The 25,615-nt window shown below is 32.8% G+C and overlaps 1 protein-coding gene across 1 annotated transcript; it reads right to left on the reverse strand.

Annotated features, from left to right (window-relative positions):
* Positions 1-2,955: 2,955 nt before the first annotated feature.
* LOC127723497 (zinc finger protein 385B-like) lies at positions 2,956-13,844 on the reverse strand. The gene is made up of 5 exons (XM_052230144.1): positions 13,734-13,844; positions 11,758-11,912; positions 8,953-9,525; positions 5,547-5,645; positions 2,956-4,266 (listed from the first exon to the last, which is right to left on the reverse strand). The coding sequence occupies exons 2-5, from the start codon at positions 11,879-11,881 to the stop codon at positions 4,172-4,174; spliced, it is 891 nt and encodes a 296-aa protein (XP_052086104.1). The 5' UTR covers positions 11,882-11,912; positions 13,734-13,844; the 3' UTR covers positions 2,956-4,171.
* Between the last annotated feature and the right edge of the window lie 11,771 nt (positions 13,845-25,615).

The following is a 25,615-nucleotide window of genomic DNA, read 5'->3' on the forward strand; positions in this document are numbered from 1 at the left end:
TGTTATTTCTAGTGCATCATGGACTGTTGTTCAAAGTACACCTATTCCATATCGACTTTTATCTTACATCTCTTCCCCCAATAGTAACAAAAGTTAAATACCATGGTACATGTAACAAGGTTTTTAGTAAACAAGATGACAGACAAAGTAAAACAATGAATGAAATCTAAGTTAATACATATTTAATATTTCCTTAATTATGATTTATAAATATTTTAATCATTATCATGATAAAGGATTTCAAAATTTGAAAATGACCAACCATAACTAAGCAAGGCATATTTAGTTTGTAAATATATATGGTTTAAATAAACTTATTCAAAAGAATAAACTGCATTTGTATGAATAACATATAAAAATAAGATGTGGTATGATTGCCAATGAGACAACTCTCCACAAGAGACCAAATAGCACAGAAATTAACAACTATAGGTCACCATACAGCCTTCAACAATGAGCAAAGCCCATACTAACATGCATTCATAGTCTGTGCTAAAAACTACAGGCACCAAACCAGGGCCTTGACTAGTTAAAATTGGTTCAGGCTAATGAAAATTTTCTGAAATTGGTTAGACATATAGAGGTGTTTTCTTGAGCTTGCATTTCTGTAAATATAGACAATGCAATTTCCCATATGACCTCCCTTTATGGCTAAAACTGTGCCACTTTTACTATGAAGTTTCTTAAAAAATTATACCCTAGAATGGAAAGTTGATATGCACTACTTTTTTATTCAAAGGTCAAAACATAGGGCTGTGCGGCATATTTTCAATATTTATATGCCATGAACTTCTAAGAGTTTAAACTTATACTAAAATTCTGCACTACCCCTCCCTTCACTTCACGTCTTACTCAGAATTCAATTCCAATGCCTACCCTGTGCATTAAAACTGGTAACATTCCCAAGTTATGTCTCTATGAGATGAAACATAAAGATCATATCTGGGAACCAGTACGTAAACAAAACAAAATATCTATGAATATTATATATCTCAGCAAAAGAGGCTTGGTTTATGAAACAGCTGTATTTACAAAGTGCAACCTTGAACTGAGCTTTCGGGCCGGTACTGGTAGGTGTAAAAGCTTTTGACATAGACTGCTCTTTGATTCACAAATACTGTTCATGATATAATACACAATTGTATGAATACAACTTTTGTATGAATGTCTAAATATTTTTTGAAAAAAAATATTCTTTTAGCTGTATTATCTATGTAATAATTAATCCAAGAACTCAAATGTAGAAAAAAGAGTATTCAACAAGTGTCTGAACATCAACAAGTGTCTGAACAACACAACAACGCATTATTTATAACTGTGCTTAGCACTTCAGTGAATTTCATTTAAAACATTTTATTGAAAAATAAATCAAATAGATTGGATAACAGACACAATGCCTATACTTATCCTTTCTCATAACAGAATCGACAAGTTATATATATACAAAATTCTTAATGGTCCTGTCAACCAACTAGAGGCTCTAAAGAGTTTGTGTTGCTCACCTGCATCTTCAACAATGGCCACTTTTTGATAAAAATCATCATGAAAGGGCAATCACTCTATAAAGAGTTAACTAACCTTTTCAGTCATAGGGGTTTTCAAGCTAATAGAAATAAAATGCTCCGCTGGACGCAGCATGATACAACCACAGAGGTCGAACCCTGAACAGTTGGGGCAAGTATGGACACAACATTCAAGCTTGATACAGCACTGAATTTGGATTGTGATTAAATATTTGACACAGCATAGGTTTCTGACACAGAATGAATGTGGTCTAATAACTTAAAAAATTTAAATTTACCTATTCAAACCATATCATTATTATTTGCTTTTATATATAAATCAGAAATAACCAATTTAAAATGGAAAATTTTAAAGATAAAAAAAACCCTCCCTCAAATTTTTTGAACCCCCTTATAATTCATCACTCCAAACTCAATCCCAGCCTTCCCTTTGTGGTATGGTACCTTGCAGTACAATTTCAGAGAGATCCGTACACTTGAACACAAGTTATTGTCTGGAAACTAAGAAAATGCTTATTTTCGGCCCCTTTTTGGCCCCTTTTTCCTAAACGTTTTGGGCAATTACCCCCAAACTCAATTCCAGATTTCCCTTTGTGATATGGAACCTTGTATTACAATTTCAGAAAGATCCATACACTTACACACAAGTTTTTATCGTGAAACTAGAAAAATACTTGTTTTTTGCCCCTTTTTTGGCCCCTTATTCCTAAAATTTTGAGGCAATTACCCCCAAAATCAATCACAGCATTCCCTTTGTGATATGGAACCTTGTGGTACAATGTCAGAGAGATCCATACACTAACACACAAGTTATGTCTGGAAGTTACAAAAATGCTTATTTTTGGCCCCTTTTTGGCCCCTAATTCCTTAACCGTTGGTACCATAACCCCCAAATTCAATCCCAACCTTCCTTTTGTGGTATTGAACCATGTGGTAAAATTTCATAGAGATCCATTCACTTTAACTAAAGTTAGAGTGCGAAAACCAATGTGTCTTCGGACGACGACGAAGACGCCATTGTCATACCAATATACGACCACAAACTCTTTTTGCGGTCGTATAAAAACTTGCATTTTACCCCTATCTTTTTTTAGCCATGTTGGCCATGTTAGTTAGCAGGTGGGGGTCATCAGACATATTTTTTAAAACAAGATACCCTTATGATGATTGTGTCCCAAGTCTAGTTAAATTCGGGCCATAGTTTCAGACGAGAAGAGTTTTGTAAAAGTTAATGACGATGCCAGACGCAAAGTGATGAGAAAAACTCATATTGTTTAAAAATAAAAGGTGACATTATAATTCTTAGTGCAATACACAACCGTATTAATAAGAAACTGTTGACACAGAGATATGTCTCGCCTGTTGGCATAAGATTCAGAAAAGGACAATCTGATGGACAGCAACATTGCTTGCTTGTTATTTCAGTTGCTGGACCATGAACTAGTGGGCAGGGCCAGAAAATGGTTGACAACTGAGATATACAGACAGCAATGTAACTTTATAGAAAATATTGTTGTCTAATTGTTAGTAGTTCCTATCAATATAACTTAGGCAGAGAACTAAACATTGAAAATTGCTAATTAATTCAAAGTGTACTGGACCATGTCCTTAGGGCAGACCCTCGTTAATAGTCGTCAAACTGAAATGTACTGATAGTAATGTGACTTCATACAAAATATCATTGATCTACCAGTATTACAAATAGATCCTATCAAACTAACTTAAGCAGGAAACTTAACATTGAAAATTGCTAATCAATTCAAAGTCACTGGACCATGACACAGGGGGCAGGGCCTCAAAATAGTCATCAAATTGATATGTAATGATAGTAATGCAACTTTCTATAAAATATCAATGATCTATCACAAGTAGCTCCTATCAAACTAACTTAAGCAGAAAACTTAACAATTGTTGTCGCCGTCATCATCGTCGAAGTTGCCGTCGCTGGAAAAGCAATCCCTATGTCTCGCTTTCCACAACTTTCGTCACAGGCGAGTCAAAAACAAACACATGAAATATTTCCACTGAATGTAAATATTGATAGGTGATTGAATATTTGATTGATCGATATTATTCCATGTGACATTGAACAAAACATTTTGTATCCTCTGAACATTACCGGATATGATTGTTACACACAATTTATTTAACATTAAACATTTCAATGGTTTGAAAGAAATTTCCCCAATCTTTTACATGTTTCTGATTTTGGAAGGTTACACTTTTCTAAGTTAACAAAATTATTAAAGATAACAATGATTTAATATGTTAAGACCATTCTCATATTATAGAGAGTACTGCAAGCAACAATCAATCAATCAATCATATCTAAGATCTCTCTCTAAACTTTTAGATTTGAATACTGTAAATTCAGAAATTATTGCGTGCATTTATTATTGCAATTGCAAATCCTTTACTATTGGCAAAAATGTAAAGTCTAATTAACGTGATTGCAAAAATATAATGAAGGTAAATCACTACTGAAATTATAAATGCAAGTTTTTATTGTTGCGAACCCAATACCGGCACATTTTTTGCATTAATAATACTTAAATTTACAGTATCACATAATACTGCAATTTTATAGATCTAAATCTTTGTCTATTCTGCCAGTAGATAACATGGCTCTGGATTGTAAGACTGAAATGTCATACACTGAGATCGTTCTCCTGTGGACTTTTGTCCTCTGAACCAGTAGGTGTTTTAGTCTTTGCTGCAGCTACTTTCTTCTGGTGTTTAGAGCCTATCAAAACATTAACAACTATATAATTAATCTATGATTTAATGGAAAATATATCAATTAAAAAATGACTTTTTGTATTGAAGTGAAATAAGAAACAGGAATTGTGAATCTCCTTGTTCTGATCACCTTCTTTATAACTAGTAAAAATTAGTTCTATATATTTAACATGAATAGAGAATGAACATATATTTAACTTTTGTCATAAAGTTAGATTTTGGCTATCATTTTTAGGTCCATTTTGGTAAAATAACTCTTCATCTGTTTTGGTTCTTATGTACCCTTGGCTTTGCTCATGAAATTTATAAAGTGTTTTTTTTCCATTTTACAGATGACCATGAATTGTTCCACTTGTTGCATGACATGATCCCTTCCTCTTTTTTGAAATCATTCAGTGCCACTTATCACCTGATATTTACTTGAACTGAATAACACAAATGGTACCAACTAGTGGAGCAGGGACTGGATCATCTGCACCCCTAGTTTTTGGTTGATGTTGTTAAATCTTTAGTTTTCTGTGTGGTATTTTGTGAACTGTTGACTGTCTTTAATATAGATAATAATCAATATGTTATTTATACAGTCATATAATTTGTAGAAATTAAAAAAAAAAAACATCTAGAAGGGGGTTAGGAGGGATGTCATCCCGAATTTTGGAAGAAAAAAAAAGCATTCTTTCCTGGATCCTGAAAAATTAATCATTAATTCCAGAGTCAATAAGGGTAAATCCTGAATTCCTGCGAAAATAAAGGCCTAAATTCGAATTCCCACAAAAAAACAGGCTTAATCCTGATGTCCCAAAAAAAAATCCTTCCACCCCTAAAAATATTTCCTACAGTCTAATCTTTATATATACTTACCTTCATCATTTTTGTTTAATAAAATTTTTCCATTTTACAGGCAATGGAAACAGTAGATTTATATACAAATTAACCTATCAGTCCTGTAAATACTTCTTAGGAACTAACATGTTTTAACTGCTTTTTGTGTTTATATAGGGAATTTGTTGATTTAAAAGAGAGGTGAAAAATACAAAAACTCATAAGTCAAAAACAAACTGACAAAGCCATGGCAAAAATGAAAAAACAATGAAAAGACAAAAAAAAGTACACAAATCACAACATAGAACACTTACGACTGAGCAACACGAACCCCACCAAAAAAACAGAGGTGATCTCAGGTGCTTAGGAAGGGTAAGCAGATCCTGCTCCACATGTGGCACCCGTCATGTTAAACTTCATTATTTACAGTCTATATATATATATTATAGTACAGTTCCTTACCAAATCTATGTTGTTCCAACTGCTCCAATGAATTCAGCAGTACATCACAAAACTGACAGGTAAATCCACTAGCTTGTAGTACTGATGGCGATACTTCACCTGAAATTAATTCACAAAATTATTAACTAAATGAATTTACAAAATTAATAAATCTATTATTAATTACAAGTTTACCAACAGATTAATATAGTTTATTATCCAATATCCAACAATAGGCATGTAATCATAATTTTTTCAAAGAAATATATATCTTAATATGTTTTCAAATATTTAATGTACGGCATGTAAAAAAAAAGTAAACATCCCTATCTCATGAGCATTACTACTTTAACTGTGTGTCTCATTACAACACAGATTTCCCCACCTGCATCCCAGCGTCATGATTGGTTAAAAACATCATAAACAATGGAAATTAAACCAATGACGTGACTTTTTTTTTCATTTTGGTGTACGACAAACAATGAAATTACCCACAGTTCTTTAGATTCTAAAATGGCTGATTGTTAAATGTACATTTCTGTGAATACATATGATTGGTGAGGTGTTGAACAGAATACACTGGCAACACTGTATTCACACATTTTTTGTGTAACTCATATGGCGAAGCATAGAAGTTCACTATGGATTTGTTGAATGGACAGAAAAGTTATTCAATCAGTATTACAAAACAACACTACAAATAAAATTTCAATTTTAAATTTCATTAAAAGTAGACAAACCAGACTAAATGCATACACTTTTTTAACTAATTTTTATAATTTGTTCTTATGTTGTGCTGATACACCTCTGTCCCAGGTTAGGGGAGGGTTGAGCACTCACAAACATGTTAAACCCCAACACATTCTTTATGTGCCTGTCCCAAGTCAGGAGCCTGTTCTTCAGTGGTTGTCTGTCATATTTGTTTTTCATAAATTGTTTTGTTATAAATTAGGCCGTTAGTTTTCATGGTTTTCTCAATTGAATTGCTTCATATTTTTCATGTTGGGCCTTTTATAGCCGACTATACTGTATGGGTTTTTAACATTGTTGAAGGCCATACAGTTGCCTATAATTGCTTACATCCACTTAATTTGAACTTTGGTGGATTGTTGTCTCATTGGCAATCATACCACATCTCTTAATTTTTATATCTATCTGCAATAGTATAATTCATCATTATACACTGATGTACCAAAAATCAACTTTAGATCTGCAGGCGTTACAAAAAAAGTCCACACGAGTACAATTTTCATGTAATTTAGCATCAAAATATGGTCAAAAAGAACTAAAATCAAAATATCTCAAAGTGATAATTATATACTGAATGTCCCTTTGGTATATTTCGCATCTCTTATAAACTTATTTACCAAAAGTCTGATCAATATATGCAGGCATAATGACAATAATGCATGACAACTTTGTGATTTGAGAATGACAGGACTGACATGGGTTAATTCAGCAATTGACAGCAACCTTACAAATAATAAAATAAATGTGGATAGTGTCCATATGTGGACACAGCTGATGCCCCCCGCTTGCATATCATATAGTTATAAAGGGACATAACTGAAGAACGGTAAAATTGACGCTACCAAATTTGAACTTGATCTGAGTTTTGTGGTAATAAGCATTGTGTGTAAGTCTCATAACATTTGGTTGAGGCTAACTTAAGTAGAAAACAGAAACTAAAAATTCAGCAATTTTTCTATTTGTAAACACGCATAACTCTAGAACGGTTGTGTATAAGTTTTATAACATTTGGTTGAGACAAACTAAAGTTAGAGAACGGAAACGAAAAATTCAGCAATTTTTGTGTTTATAAATGGACATAACTCAAGAATGGTAAAAGTGTCGCCACCAAATTTCGTACTTAATCTGTATTATGTAGTAATAAGCATTGTGTATAAGTTTCATAGCATATGGTTGAGGCAAACTAAAGTTAGAAAACGGAAACAAAAAATTTGTACTTGATCTTAGTTTTGTGGTAATGAATATTGTGTATAGGTTTCATAATGTTTGGTTGGGGCAAACTTAAGTTACAGAATGGAAACTAAAAATTTTGCAATCTTTCGATTTATAAAGGGGCATAACTCAATAATGGTTAAAGTGACACTACCCAAATTCAACTTGATCTGTGTTTTATCAGTGGAAGTCAAACTTAAACATTGCATTGTATAAAGCATTGATTGTAGTTGATTCAACTATAATCATGGACAAAGGAAGATAACTCCAATTTTAAAAATTACTTAATATTTAGAAGAAAATAAAAATTTTGCAATTTTTCATTTATAAAGGGGCATAACAGTAAAAGTGACGCCACCAAAATTCAAACTTGATCTGTGTTTTGTGGTAATAAGCATTGTGTATAAGTTTCATAACATTTAGTTGAGGCAAACTTAAGTTATAGAACAGAAACTAAATATTTTGCTATTTTTCCATTTATAAAGGGACATAACTCTAGAACAGTTAAAGTGACGCCACCAAAATTCAAACTTGATCTGTGTTTTGTGGTACAAAGCATTGTGTATAAGTTTCATAACATTTGGTTGAGGCAAACTCAAGTTAGAGAACGGAAACCAATTTTGGGACGTACGGACGGACGTACATACGTACAAACGGACGAGGGTAAATCTTAATGCCCCCACCGCTATGGCGGGACCATAAAAATCTGCTTAAAAAAAAAAGACAGAGTGTCTATGTAATTTGTCAAGCTCCAAATCATTTACATGTACAACATAAAAAATTTGTAAGGGTTCCGCGGAACCCAGTGTCTCGCCTACTTTTTCTGTTAATCGCAGGCTCAACAAAAATGAGGAAAAAAATCAATAAAAATATTCCTTTAGATACTATCTTTTGATTGTAAGAAGCTTCTGTCAAAGTTTGGTATAAATCCAGGATAGTTTATGAATCTAATAAATGTTTTAAAAACTTTAACTGCAGAATGTTAACTGGAAGAAAAACTAAGTCCATTTATAAGTAATATACGGATAAACAGGTACAAATGTTAACAAAATTTCCTTCTAGATACTAGCTTTTGATCATAAACAAGCTTCTGTCCAAATTTGGTACAAATCCAGGATAGTTTAAGAAAGTTATTAAAATTTCAAAAACTTTAACCACAGAGTGAATATTTGTGGACGCCGCCGCCGCCGCCGAAATGTAGGATCGCTATGTCTCGCTTTTTCGACTAAAGTCGAAGGCTCGACAAAAAACAGAAATATGATATAATATAGAAACTATCAAAGTTTTGCTTAAACCAAATTCTCCAAATAACAAAAAATGTTTAGAAGTTTATTTAGGATCGCATGCTCAAGTTTTAATGCAAGTATCTATATTGATAACTCTTTGTATGAATAAAATATATAGAGAGGTTAGTTGGTAAAGTTAGGTTTGGTGTGCAAAAGGGGAGATAATTCAGTTATATTACCTCCTGGTTTGTTTTCTAATGCCAAGGTCCTCATTCTTTTAGCATGTTTCTTTCCATCATAATGTTGTCTTTCTTGTGATTCTGCATTGAATTCAATATCACACGCATCACATCTACTGATGTGTAGCTTTCTCTTCAATGGAAGGTTTCCTAGAGCATTATTCACCACAGCTTTCATCACAGGAGTGATTCCCTGAAGAGAATTAACTGTCTGCTGATCTATTGCTCCTGTTTGTCCATTGTCTGGTGGTTCATCACTGAATCTTTTTTGTCTCAGTGGTGCACATAGTTGAGATGGGGGTCGTGGTGGTGCACCCATTGGCATCAGGTGAGGTGGAGGTGGTGGAGCTTGTGGCTTTATGTTAGTTGTTGGAGGTCCAACCTGTGCCATTGGCTGAGGTTGTTTCAGAGCACTCTGTGCCATCAGATGAGGTGGAGGTGGGGGAGGAGGAGGGGGAAACAAAGGCTTGTTACTCAAGTCTATCTTCCCAACATTTCCTATTACAGGAGTCAGTTTAGATGCAACAAAAGTTCCGTAGAGTTTAGGTTCAACAGCAGGCAAGTCATCTTTCTCTGAAAATATATATTGATGGTGTTCTGTGGATTAATCTATTTTCTTGGATACCAATTATCGTGGATTTAAGGACAAATTGCATTTTCGTCTGCATACATACCAAAAAGCAAATTTGTACTTCGTTGAACATTTAAATTAGTAGTTAATCTATATACTCACGAAATCCACAAAAATTGGTAAACAACAAATTATAACGAATCCACAGTATTACATGTATATCAACCAGCATCAAATATATCAGAAATTCAATCATTTTTACAACTAATATTCCTCTGTTTAATAAATCTGTTGGAATTCACTTTCTCAAACATGTCATATATATGAAATCCAACTGTTAATTTGTATAAATAAAGAATAAGGACATAGATCAACATATTACTGTAAATTCAGAAATTATTGCAATGCTTTTATCAATGTAATAGCATCATGTTTGCAATAATATAAACTTGCGTTCAAAATTTCAGAAGTGATTTTCCTTCACAAAAATTTTGGAGGCATTAATGACATATATTACTTTTTTTACCAGTAAACAGAGATCCACAATAATAAATGCATGCATCAATTTCTGAATTTACAGTTATATAAATATCATGATGATCACTCTTAATTAATCATTTGAAAAAGACTTCATTTTTTATCTAAAGCAATGGACTATTTCAAAACCTTTGAAAAAGTTGCATTGAACTTGGAATGCTTTAAATATCAAGAACAGAATTATTGTAATCAATCTGATTAAAAAACAGATCCAGTGCCCATGGTGTCCATCCATTTATTACAAAGATCTGACAACACTATGTTCTACTTTTTTTTTAAGACATGTATCACCACAACCTGAAAACCAAAGGATCCTGAAAGTACTTTTAATAAAACAATGTAGAATGGAGCATTGTCTGATCCTTGTAAGCTAAGCATGGACACAGTTTATGTATTTTAATCAGATTGTATTCAATCTTCTTTTCTGTAAGTCATTATCAGATTTAAATTCAATATCTTCATTAAATAGCTTTTCCGTTAATTAAATATAGAATTCCACCTCAATACTACAGAATACCAAAGGTTTTAAAAGAAATATTCCATTGCATACCATCAAACAGCCAAACACTATTAAAGTTGATTCTGTATTCTACTGCCCTGAAATAAAATGTACAGGAACATATTTTATTATCCATTAAACTGAAAAATGCATTTAGAAGTTCTCATTTTTATTTTCAAAAATGTTCAGAGATACAGATCTATATTGATCATTAATCAATAATCACTTAAGTAAATCAACCTAAAAATTACTTTACCATGTCTGTATGACAGAAAACAATATAAATATACCCTAATTATTTTGTTAGTGAATACATTTTGTAATATATCTAAAGGATATAATGCTGCAGGACATTCAGACTGGTAATGTTATAAAAAAAAACAAAAATTGTCCGGAAATTCAGCTTTTAAGTTATATATAAAAGTGCCAGTTCTATTGATAAGAATGGCTTAATAAATTCTTGTCTTTCATTTATTAAGTAAAGGCAATTTCAATTAAATAGGTCAAACTGACTTTGAGGGTCCTGATTTCAGAGCTAAACTTGCTAAATCTGTATCTTGGATTTCATCTATTTTTTAACCACTGTAAATATAAACATGATAAAAATTTTAATGAAGCAAGGGATTCATTGGCATAAATATGCCAGGATAAGATCTCTTAGTTTCTAATCCGAGAAAAAAAATTAGTTTAAGTGTTTTTCCTACACTGATTTTAAATGTTCTTTTATGTATCTTTTGCTATTCCACTGACAGATTTTAAAATTTGGAGGGTTGAGATCTCTAAACACTTATTTAACCAGCTAAATATTATTGTGCCTGTACAAAGTCAGGTTTGTCTTCAGTGGTTGCAATTTGTTATTATCTAAGATTTTTGGTCTCGTCTTTTAACAAATGTTGAATTGATGGCAGACTTTTTACATTCCTTTCAACATGTTCAAATTTACTCACATTTTTTCTACACTTGGAGCAATTTAATTGAAATTTCAGATATAATCTTGCATTAGAGTAAAATCAAAAGAAATATGCATGAAACCATCTCAGAATTGGACCACAATTTCAAACATTTTATTTTGCTTGCATGCATGATTTCCCATAGAAATTAAACACACTAACACCATGAACACCATTACAGACAAAATGTCACTCTATGTGTACTGCAGGTGAATACTTGTTTAGCATGTTTACACTTTAATTCATACCTGGTGCCAAACCTATGCCTTTTTCTTTCATCTTCTTGAGGTGCTTGGCACCAGCCCTGTGTTGACCTAACTGTTCCTGGGAATTTAAACTAACATTACAAGTCTGGCACTGAAATCCAGGCATCTTTGTTTGATCACTCGATCACAAAAGTCCACTAAAATACAAGTAAAACAATACAATAATAAAAAAGACATGAAAAAAAAGAGAGATATATAATAACATAAACAGCTTGATAATTTTTGACAGAGCTCTGGCTAGCCTAGCTACAATACATGTAGCTCCCTTAATAGGAAGCATATTTTTTTACCCTACTTTAAAATTTGATGTCATCTTTTATTGCCTAAGATCAAGTTGTTGATCATGCTGTTGGTAGCTAACTGTTCAAGTTATATGTATTTGGTATGCCTTTGATATTTTCAGCTTCTCTATTTTTATTGAGTGTTTTTCACTTTTACAATAAATGGTGTTGATAGGTAAATGAGATACCTATTTGCCCACATAATACTAGTCTAACCCCACAATTTTAAGTACTTAAGGCTATCTAGACCATGTTTTGTTTGCTGTTTTGTGTCTTTGGTTGTAACTTTCTTTTTGTACAATTTACTTTTATGATATTTGACCTAAATTGACAAAAGATGATATTTGTGGGCATCTAAAACTGATTTAACACCATTAGCAAACAGGAAGTGGATAAAATTGCTTACTTTCTACAACTCAACATTATCAAGCTGCAGACCAATTAAATAATTCCCTTTAAGCAAGGTAAGAAAGCAATAAAACATTGACGAAAGTTTTCTTTGGACAGATGGATAGACAGACCAAAAGAGTCGATCAGATTACTAGACTTGTTTCTACCTTTGACCACACAGGTAACAAGAAGTAGGTCATTTTCATCTCAAATGGAATTGTAACTTACTTAATCATTACTAATGGATATTTCTGGAAATATTTTACACCATCAAGCACAGTCCAAGGATCCAGAAATTTTCCAAAGTCATTTCTGTCATTTTTTTTTTGGTGATTGTCATGAGAAAGCACGACTACCAGGAATTAGTCCCTCAATGCAAATGGTTACAAAAAATTCTGAAATACAATTACTGCCCTTTTGCCACCAAGCAATGACTGTTAAGGCTATTCATTGTTTTTATATAATGAATTGATACCATTCGACTGGCAGATATTTCCACCCAAAAAACATATTTGATACAAGCCCATGTGATTGTTTCTGTTTACAAATCTATTCACAACTTCATTATTTTATTGACTTGGGACGATAGGCACAGGCACTTGTTTTCTATCCATAATATATAGGGATAGTAGATCTTGCCATGGATAGATAACAATTGCCTGTGACGATAGACCACTTCAAGGTTAATGAAGCCATATTGAATAGGGGGCCAATTTTTTTGATAGATCATAGAGTTGGAAATAGCATGAAACTACAGGAAATCCTATCATACTCATGTTTTCATGCAACTGTTCTGTTTCAATGATGTCTACCCGTATTTTTCAAACCATTTACACCTCCATTAGAAAAGAGCTCAATATATTGAATAGACCCCTGTCTGTGGTTGGAGCTGTATGTCGCCTTCTTGATTTAGTTTTTCTTTTATGAGTATGGACATGATGTAGCTGTGGAACTGTAGCTCATCTATGGTCTGCAAATTGTAAAAAAAACATCATAAGGCATTAAGAGCTATGGTTCCGCAGCTAGGTCATAACAGTATATCTTGATCTTGATAATTGACAGTGTCAGTGACACTTCCGATGGACATTATTACACCGAATGTCAGTCACGTAGCGTTGAGTCCAAATCCCCCATCCTTAACAAAATCTGCAAATGATCTGACTTGGTCTGTTTCAGTCCTTGACAGTATTCAGGATAAAGCTAAATTTTAACTTAACAGGAAATTTAAGTTTTTTTTCTAATAACTATGCCAATCGCTATTAAAAGATCGATCCTTTAATTGCTTACGTCAACATTATGAAATAATTGTTCATGTGTGTCAATTTGTAGAGAATGAAGAGACTGTATGTTGGTGTTGGTTTTCTTGATTTTTGCATGGTGTAGGAGCTCAATCCGATATTGTTTCCAGATTTTAGTTTAAGGTTTTAAGATAAAGTGTTAATTTTAGAGAAATTTATTGATATATAAAGTGTTAATTTCAATTACTTTTTTTTTTTACTTTTTTTTAAACAGAAAAACCAACTGCATTTTTTAATTCGTGAATTTATTAACCATTATATCATAAATTTTGTAATGCAAGATCCTGATATTAAATTTTGGATGTCCTAAAACAATTGTGGGATCCATAAATATTTAAAAGGTCCTGAAATATATAGTTATGGAACTCCAATAGTTTATGGATATCTCGAATTATGTAGGTCCGGACATATTTCATATATATATATTCTTGAATACAACAATGTTGAATAAATCTGCGTACAATTGTATTTCTTGCGACTATATAGATATAAGAAGATGTGGTATGAGTGCCAATGAGACAACTCTCCATCCAAGTCAAAATTTATAAAAGTAAACCATTATAGGTCAAAGTACGGTCTTCAACACGGAGCCTTGGCTCACACCGAACAGCAAGCTATAAAGGGCCCCAAAAATTACTAGTGTAAAACCATTCAAACGGGAAAACAAACGGTCTAATCTATATAAAAAACGAGAAACGAGAAACACTTATGAACCACATCAACAAACGACAACTACTGAACATCAGATTCCTGACATAGGACAGGTGCAAACAATTGCAGCGAGTTTAAACGTTTTAATGGTACCAAACCTTCACCCTTATCTGAAACAATAGTGTAACATCACAACATAGAAAGACACACTATAAAATATCAATTGAAATGGCTCTCCATATGCTAAAATTTATGACAAACGGAATAGTTTACTTTTATGTTGTATCTTTCCATTTCATTGGTGTTGAAGTTTTACTGAGACCTTTTATGGAGTGTACATTTCATTGATTTGACTCCCATACGTCACAGTGTTTACAGAGACTCAAAATAGAAATTAAACATTTTCATTTCGGCCGGCAAAAAGCCTGAACAATTAAGAGGGATACATTAATTTCATTGGTCAAAATTTCACCGAATCATATTACAGTTATGGATCGAGGTGTATAGTGTCAAGTGTAAATCCACTTTAAGATTTTTTTTATCAAAAATTAGTTTTTCGCAAAAGCCTTTGCCATTCCTTCGTTAACGATCATTTGTACTTCTTAAAATTTAAAGGAAAATAATAATCTTGGCAATCGATTTCTCTTCAGTGATGCTCGAGGAAGAAATAATTATCGAATATATCAAACACCTAATACAAACGTTGAAGAGCTGATAAAACAATAAACAAAAGAGAGACCTCACTCACTGTTTCGGTCAGAGTCGAACATTCCTGGATTAAAAAAAACCAACAAAAACAAACAAATAATTAAACGTGGTTTATCAACACTTAAATGTATTCATTGTATAAAACGATTGTCCAATAATGAATGTTTCGTGTGTACCCAAATAAAGTTGACATGGCTATGCACAAAGGCACTTAAAAAAAAGTCTCTGAAAATATTTGTTCCCCTATATATATACCTTAATACAAAGGAAAGCAATTAATTTCAGAGACAATTAAGTGTCTGTGGATATATATGCACGTGAATTTTGATACTTAGGTTTTTCGAATTATCATGTTCGTTAAAATTTTCACAACAAACACACTGCAACCGATTATAATTATAATACCAACGAGCATCAGTATCAAATATATACTAGTGTGTGCGTATGTGTCATGTGACAATTCACCTTGGACATTTACATAACTCACACTCGTACTATACAGTTCACTAGCCGAAATCAAATGTGTATCAAAATCATAAACATCATGATAGTTTCTACTAGAATTATAAGCTCCAATTATGTACATTAAGGTTGTGTTGCACATAGTTTTCAGTGCGTTCTCAATGAGTTGTGGTCTTTGTGTTCCCAACGTTGTGGTCTTTGTGTTCTCAATAACGCTGTGGTCTTTGCGTTCGTAATGACGTTTGTTGCATTCTCAATGACGTTAAGATCTTTGCGTTCTCAATGACGTTGTGGTCTTTGCGTTTTCAATGGCGTTCTGGTATTTATACGTTTTCAGTGACGTACTGGTCGTTGCGTTCTCGACGACGGTGTGATCAATGCGTTCTTTATAAACGTATTTACACTTTTGGTATTTAGCTATATTTTGCCTCCGAATGGCCTTAGATCTACTCCGAATCACCTTTTGACGTCAGGCAACAATCACTTTTTAATTGTGACGTCAAATGTTTTGAATTATGATGTCAAAGTTTACGGGAACCTGTGTGATTTTACGTAATGGCGGACAAATTTGCATACAAGTGTAAATACGTCTATTATATTGAATGTACTGTGTTCTTCCAAAATGTACGTTCTTTGTGTTTAAATTGTATTATCAATAAAACTGTCTTCAATAATGCTCACTAGATTCGTTATGATTAAATTAGACTTTCGTATACTTCGATAAGGTATATGTTCTTTTTGTTTTCATTAGAAATTTAATTGTGCATTCCGCCATACATGGTATTCATATCAAATTGACGCACTTTAACGTATGCACATATTCCTTTACCAAAATTATGTAGACTATACACCTTTAATCGTAGTTAAGTAATACTGTAATTAATCAGGAATTAATTGTGACAATCCACTAAAGACAGCTAAGTCTAATGTTTTCTCTAATTATCATAGGAAATACGCAAATTATATTCCTGAGTGTCAAATAACTCCAGTCAAGCTTCTTTTCCAACGATAGCAATATATATTTTTCTAAATCCCTTGTAAAGAAAATTTGCTAATTTGAAAGAACATTTCTTATAATTATATGTCTTTTATCTTTGTAAAAGGTTACTCGGTGTCAGTGTTGTTATTATATTGACTATAATAGAAGTTCTCTCTCTTTCCGTTTCCGCTCGTCTTGTTACTTTTTATAATTTTCCAAAAAATTCACAACGAGAATTCTCGTGAAAAATCTTAAGTCAACAGTAAGTTTAGATAGAACAAGGACTTATATAGCAAGATATATACTATATATTAATCCTTGTATTGAATCACACCCTTGAAAGACCAATTTTCACCAATTCAGCACATCACACATGTACAGATAGCCTTATCGATTGAAACATAAACGTCTGGTTAGAAACGCCTTAATAATCTTTCACTCCTTGACCATTGTTATGGCGCGGAATCAGGGTCAAAAATACTTATTTCCGTATATACATAATTATTTCTGTATATACGGAATTCGATTTACGTATATACGTAAATCGAATTCTGTATATACAGAAATAATAACGTATATACGTAAATCGAATTACGTATATACAGAAATAATTATGTATATACGAAAATAATAACGTATATACAGAAATAATTATGTATATACGAAATTCGATTTACGTATATACGAAATTCAATTAACGTATATACAGAATTCTTTATGCAAATCGTTAATATTTTTGTTTACCAACATTAATACAACCTGCCAATGAAATTCATTGTTATTAAAATGATTTCTCTTTTCAATGACCAATGAGAACCGAGAAGGTAATTTTCTTCCTCGTTGGCTCGGATTCCGGTTTTCTGTTCCGGATTTAACTCTCGTTTTTTTAGCAACAATAAAACCTAAAGCATAAAATGGACAAATTAACTCATTTGTTTAACAAAATACACATCAGAAATGTATACTGTCAAATAAAACCTTGAGAGGAATATTCCATTTCTGAAGATTTTTAATGAATTTAGCGCGACTAACAACAGACTTTCATAATAGCTTCAACTGTACTCAGGCTTTTATATATTATGGATCAAAGAAATAAATAAGCAAAATATCATATCTGGGTACATTAGTTTACACGTATTTTGTTGTTCAATTTTTTTGTGGGTGCTTTTTTTGTTTGCTTGTTTGTTTAAAATCACTTAATTTTGACAACACTGAGAAACGCTTTTATTTCATATGTAGTTTGATATAACAATAAGTGGCACTCTCAAGTAAATACATTTACCTTCTCTAGAACTTCCATAGGCGGATCCAGGGGCGGAGGGTCTTGGGAGACCCGGACCCCCCTTTCGTGGGAAACACTTGGTTGATCATATAAGAAATCACTGAAGCATGACTAGAGCGGCCTCCCTTAGGACAGTTAGCGCCCCCCCCCCCCCCCCCCATAAAAAGCCGGAAGCATATCAAAGTCACTGTGAAATCTCGTACAATCAACATGTTCAAGGGACAAGCAGTTCTCTGGGAAACAAATTGTTGATTATATATAAGGAATCACTGAAACTTGACTGGTATAAGAAGGATGGACTAGGGCTACGACATTGGGAACACATCCATAACCATTTATGAAATGGAAATTCTATAATGCTCAACCAAATCGTGAAGACGACCATAAGATTTTTAAGTGAGGATATTAAAGTTTATTTTCCGTAACTCTTTTTAAATATCTTATTTGATAAAGATATTCCTCTATCTATCATTCCTTTACATGTACAGCACGCATGCCCTTGTGTAAATTATCAATTGTGAAATGTGGACGCCATGTGGAAATACATGTTGCTTTATAGAAACGGAAAGTTCAGAAAACAGACGAATTTGTTGAAACTCTTCCAACCTCTTCCAGAACTGCAAACGCCGTTTTTATAGTGTACTTTACAATTATTTTAACTGACAAAACAGAAAACTGAATATGAGATGAGTATTTATAGGAAGTAAGGTGAACTGTTTGAGTATCCTCGGCGTCCATGCGGTCCACGTCCAATCTTAGTTCTCAGATACCAGTTTACCTACAATCATGTAACTTGGGTGTGCGGCTTGCATCCAAATGTAGGTTACCTTGACCTGTATGCCATGTTTCATAGGAGACAGAGAACGATGATAATCCTGTTTAATGAAATATTATTAAAAACTTCTTCTTGGTTAGTATTCAAAAAGTTTGATGTGCAAACTTATCTTGACTAGAATCAAAGTTGTAAGTATGTCAGTGTGGTGTTCCCCCTTTCACTACGTTTGTCCCGAGAGGAAAGAAATGAAGTCCAAAGAAAGCTATGGACAAAAATAGCCCCAACCCCAGTACCACACTTAGGATGGTCCCGTGTGGGCTTTAGGTTGACTTTGTAATGCTCCGTTGTCCTTTCTTTCGGAATGGTAGGACAAGAAAACCCATTTCCTTTGTATACTTGTATTTGTTTGCTTGATATTTTTGTCTTAGAACGAACTAATAGCCATATTTGTTTGGATTAATTGTAGCAATCTTCCTCGTTTATTTCTATTTCAGGTGATAGTTATGTGAATTTGATATCGTTTGATATTAGAAAAATATCAAGTTTTTGGTTTTTTCCCCGTTTCATTTAACGACCTTGACGTGAGCATAACTATATCACGGTAGGTAGCTAGGTTCGTGGTTTTTCGAGTGATTTGATCGGGCTTTTTCGAGTGTCACCACTTTTTTTCAAGTGAATATGATCAAAAATGTAAACAATCAGACTTCCTTTCTGACAAGGCGTGATATAGAAGTTTGAGTTTAATAAACAATGTTATACAAGGTATGTTGATATTTGAGATAAAAAGATATTATCATTCTGACATAGTTTTTCGTTAAAAAAATGAAATTTAGCCTTACAATGCTTTTATTCCAAAATACAAAATATAGCTATTTTCATACACATAGCAATGTAAATGTCGAAGGAAATGAATACATGGCATCGACATGTCCTTAGATATACAGACACGTTACAAAAATTATTGTTTTTGCATTGAAAACGACATTTCGAGACTGGATTCATTTCTTCATGTCCGGGCTTTTTCGAGTGGGTCCTTGTTTTATCGAGGGATTATACACATTTCTTAAAGTTAAAAATGGTATGTGTTGAAGTATTTACGTTTAAAAACTATAAAATAAAGGTTCAAATTAAGTACTTCCAAGGTACATTGTGTGTTAACACTTGTATTTCATAAACAAGTTTCGTTCCTTTGTATATAATCTTTTTTTCACATCTTTTTAATTGCATGTACAGTATATATGCGTGATGTCAACAATCTAATGTAAGCATAGACAATTCGGATTGAGACGTACATACATGTATTGTGTAAGGTGAGATATATGTTCGTTTTAAAAAGAGTATACATCCGAAATACTTTGAGAAGTCTGATTATGCATATGTAATAATTGGTCATACAGTAGCTTAACACCATGAGAACTTCCTTTCAATAAAAGAAAAGTGCCTAAAAATGGAAAATTTGGATATCTATCAAATTACAATGTTGTTTCGATGTCGTACGAAGCACTGGACAATTTAGCTGGTGATAGCATACAATATACACATTTGGTATTTTTCTATCATTTCTAAAAGATCATATTTAGGCTATTGAACTATTCATTTCATTGTTGATTATATATATGAAACTTTATTCAAATTTTATTTTCAATGGCAAAAAAAAAAAGGTTGGACTAAGTGCGTGTGTTTTTTTTTCAATTTTCATTAATGGATATTTTTATGGGGCCTCTTTTAGTAGAATATCTTTTATTGCATAGCATTTTTCTGATTCTTAACTGCTGTCTATTAGGTTTCTTATACCTTTTTTTAAATCTCCGTGGTTCATCACAAGAAATAGTATTACCTGAAAAATTAAAAGTAGCATGAAATGAAGTAAAAATGAATATGAGTTCCCTGCACTATGTTCTAAACACTGTTTTGTAAAGGATCAAGTAATTTCTAAATGAACACTGGAAAGTAGTTTTAGAACGCATTCCGAACAGAAAATTTGCATTAAATTGAAAAAAGCTTCATTTTGATCAACGTAGTAATACGTTTTTTACGATTTTTTGGGAATATATGATATTGTCCTTCACTTAATTACAGTTATAAAATAGAAAAAGTCATTTTTTATAGTCTAGAATACCTTTTCTCTTATTCAAATTTTCTGTAAAAAACCCGGTCGATTTCACAGTTGCTCTCGAAAAAACTCGGACAATAACAATCACTGAATATTTTGGTTAAATACAAGGAAATTGTGTTCTTTGTTGATCAAAACATGTAAAGTATTTAATATAAGATGGGTAGTAATGTAAAAAGAAAACCTATTATAATCACGAAATAGAAGTTTATTGAACTTATCGCATGTTTTATCACTTGAAAAAGTCCGAACTACACTCGAAAAAAATGGACCGAATCACTCGAAAAACCACGATCCTAGCCGGACACTATACCTACCGTGTAAATACGTTTGCCAATAGCTCTTCATTTTCCTTCAGTATAATGTGTCAGGAGAACGGTGACAATCAATAGTTAATACACTATCAATTTTCAGTTAATATGCACAAAGTTAACAACTGTTTTTCGAGATGTACAAACTTGACGGTTGAGTTATTTCAATTTGATATATCTTTTAGATTTAACAGAACTTTTTTAATATCCATGCATTTGGAAGATTTTTCGCACCTTCATTTTGCAATCATTTATTCAGAAATGTACAGGTCACAGGCGCAATTTTGAGGCTCTAGATGGTGGTAGCACTTTGATTGGGAGGTTTGTTATAAAATTTCAATTTTGTAAAGGTTTAGGTGTCCATCTGAATATCATGTAAGCGCTCTACTGGTGTCATTTTCCATGGATTCTTTTCAAATTATACTGAAGCGATATATATATACAATAGCTTGGTCGAGTTCGAAAACAGAACTTTTAAACCGATTATTGGTAGTATGTCTCTTGTAAAAAACGAGAAACGAGAAACACTTAAGAACCACACCAACAAACGACAACTATACTGAATATCAGATTCCTGACTTATGACAGGTGCAAACAATTGCAAGGGATTAAACATTGTAATAGTACCAAACCTTCGAGCCTTCATCTGAAACAATAGTGAAACATCACAACATAGAAAGACACACTATAAAATATCAATTGAAATGGCTTAACTCAATTAAAAGACGTAGTTTCACAAATGAACATACACTGAACAAATAAAAGGTATCAACTGCATGCGTTATTCTATATGGTATGCATTAGAAGATGAAATGTTAAGGGAAATTAACTATTGGAAACTAAAGTCGTCACGCTTGTCATAAATTTTGCAACGGAACTGTCCTTCACTGTTAATTGCAATTAACGTACAGTGATAACATGGTCGGCTATATGAAGGACGAGAACAAATTAACAAACATGTTAAAAATAATTTCGAGGGAATGAGGAGAAAAAATGGGCATGCAAAAAAATGTGATTGTCATTGGAAAGGAAGGGTATAATGGATAAAGTCGGTAAATTTAGCCTTGTACTGGAATATCTACGGACCACTCATCATGAGCTGTCATGGGGAATCTTTAAAATGCAGAGGGCTTTTCTCTCAACAAATGGTGATTTGAATTGTTTCTGGACATTCATTTAAAGTATTCCGTCGGCAATGCTAAACAACGTTTGTAATTTCAGATCGAATTAGCCTGTAGGCAAAAATAATTGAAATGATATTTTATGTCATTAAAGGGGCACCAGCGGTCAAGTACATGTTCATCGATTTGATTCAAATTCTCATATTTGATTAATAACAATGTAAAACACTTATCCAACTTTTAATATTCACGCCAAAATTATTTTTTTCTTTGAAAAAAAAACCCCGACCGGAACAAGTATCTCCATTATCTTTTCAAGCCTTTATTTTATGTTAAGGATAATTCTATATCATAAATGTTTTTTTTTATGTTAAGGATAATTTTATATCATAAATGAAAAATAATCTGTTCTCTAGAACAAAAGATGTCACAGGGGAAAAACATGAAAAAAGTTGTCCTGAAAGACAGACACCTAGGATGACGCCTACACCATTTCATGATTTAATTAAAAAATTTAATTCGTGGGACATTTCATTTTCTATATTGACTAAGCCACGAATTTTTCACAGTATATGTTTACTGTACCAGTCATATCATGTGTGCATATTCATTTTATCCAACTATGGCCAGCAATACATCTTCGTCACGAAAAAAAGTTATCACTGTGTATTACCGGCAATCGGGACTGCAGATGCTCTCGTAACGCAGATTTGTTTTTTTTTACGCTTGACGGCATGACATGATGGTATTTCTTTTCATATTTTCTACAATTTTCTTTAATTTATTTACTTCTGGCTCCAATTTCTGTGAAGCATTAGTATTGTGTCAATGTTAACAACAAGTCTTGCTGCTCAGTTACTTTAAGTTTTATAAGTTTTAACTTTTAACAGTTTTTAAACATATCAAAGATTGAAGTTTCCTTTTCATATTTCTGAAAAGAATTCCAGCCGAAATAATTATTTAATTAAAAAATTATGCTAACTAACAGAAAATAAAATCAGTGATACAAATAAATATACTAGCTTTCTCATTCAATATATAAAAGCATAAATATTATCTGGGCGAGACATGTAGACCATAGTAAATAAAATTGCAGTCCATTTGAAGTGTTGTTGTCAATTTGCAGTTTTATTATCTGGGAGTACTATTACACCCAGATCAGTATTATCTATGTTATTATATTTATGTATTGCAAGTAGTGAAACTATAATAAGATATTGAATTTGAATCTATTATCAGTTTTATCAATTAATCTCAAACGAAGGGGGTTGGACTTGGTGGCGAGGTCTACGCGCCAGAGGCGGATTTACCGGGTGCCCGAGCCCCTTGATGGAGCTAATAAGGTTTATCCAGACTTTAAACCTATTCCACTGCAAACTTTGTCTTGTTTAGGCCCCCCCCCCCCCCCCCCCCCCCCCCCCCCCCCATTTCAAAATCCTGAATCCGCATCTGCGCGCTGTTAACATAATTTTTCTTTCTTCCAAAATTTCCAAATCTTTCCATAACGTTTTGCCTCCAGACGGGGGAGGGGGTGGGGTGGTAATTTAATTCGTTTTTGATTGATTCATATCTATATGTATACAGAACGCCTATGCGTGACTGATGTCTTTATTTCAGTTTTACAGTTTTTATGGAGATTATTAAAGTATGGGCATTACATTACTGAGTAAAATAATTAACCTCAATTTCCTAACAATAAAGATTTACTTTTACATATGTTGTAAAATGTGAATGAGGTGAATCGGGTGAAGAAAAACTAATCGCGTACGAAAAGGATAGGTAAATGTTTTGCTTCGTTTCGTTTCACATGTTTCAATTCGCAACTTATATAATGCACGCGCTCCCGCTTAAACTTGAATCGAGATTCTGGGAAAAAAAGAATGGCGTCCAACACAAATCACCCAACAGCATCCCCAGCCTCAGCCTCAGGTAGTTCAGTCTGATACAAGTATATATTTGTAGGGGGGGGGGGGGTCTTTGTTTGTCCATATACAGTAGTCAAATAGTTCATGTGGACTTTGTTAATTAGTCATTAAGGTTCATGTGGACCCTTTGGCTAAAATGGCTGCGTTTTTACCTCAAAATTTACTCGGAGTACAGACAAACCTGTGCACCTGGAAATTTAAGGCATAGCATGCCCTAGATAAATAAAATTCAAATGCATTGTATGTTTTAGAAAATTTAAAACTTAACTAGATTTTGCAGTGCACTTTTTCGTCTCCGCAGAGATGATAAAATTAACAAACAGTTGAGTTTCACTTGATATGGTCCACTCAGGTACACAGTTTGAATCACCAATTATTGTCAGGTATCTATTGTCCATGTCAATCAATACAGTTCACTTCAAGTATTACCTGTGGGGAAGTTTTCAAACCTCTTTCACAACTTAGTTTATTTTGCCACCTTCTGGAGCAAGGTTGGGTGGTATTTACCACCCCCGGTATTTACCAGTGGTATTTACCGCCCTGGACAATACTCCCCAAGTGGTCAATACTGGCAAATACTGGTCAATTGAAATTTTCATGCTTTTTTTGACTGGCTTATCTATCAATTCTAGTAAAAAAATGGTTGATGAGGGAATCTTTATTCCTTTGACATGATTCAGTTTATAAAAATGAATGATATTGGTATGTTATTAATTATTAAAACATTAAAAATGACTACTATAGTTCTTAGGGGTAATGATATTGCATACTGTTGGTATACATATGAAATTGCTATATCAGATATTTTAACATGTATAAATCAAGATATATTTTTCTTGAAAAGGTTTGAATTTTACAGGTAAATAGAATTACAAGTGACTAGCAATATAGATTATCGGAGCATTACATATTATATGGCTAACAGGTGTCAAAAGTTTAATTACTATAACAACTGTCCCCTAATAAATGTTGACATAACAGGAAAAAAGTCATAAAAGTGATTTCTGAAGATTGTTTTAAACAATGAATTAATTCCTGACTTTTCAACAGCATGACAGAAACCTTCTTAATGCAGGAAATGTTTTTTTTTAATAAATATATAACAAATATATATATAAAACAATTTTTTTAATTTTTTAATTGCATCTTTCAAAATAACTGTTAAGAAAACCAGATGTTATATAGTCTCTTTTAAGTGACTGACTTCATGGTGTTAATGACTATATCTGTTGTATGATTAAATTAATATTTGATAAATGTTCATTAAACCATGTTCATGAACTAATTAGTTGTGACTTTTTGTCCTAGTGCAATGTAGTAAATAAGTGACTTTCTGCCTTGTGACTATATCTATCCATTTACCAAGTAATTGACCTGAGGTAGGGACAAGTTTTATAGTAAAGTCCTATCAAAATTTCAATTGACCAGTATTTGCCAGTATTTCCCGGTATTTACCGCCGGCATGGTCAATACTAGTATTAACCGCTTTTTTGCCAACCTTGTTCTGGAGGAATGAAAAAAAGTGCACTGCAAAATCCTGTTAA

This window comes from Mytilus californianus, unplaced genomic scaffold (genome assembly GCF_021869535.1).
Source record: "Mytilus californianus isolate M0D057914Y unplaced genomic scaffold, xbMytCali1.0.p SCAF_13, whole genome shotgun sequence".
In the NCBI taxonomy this organism is placed as follows: Eukaryota; Metazoa; Mollusca; class Bivalvia; order Mytilida; family Mytilidae; genus Mytilus; species Mytilus californianus.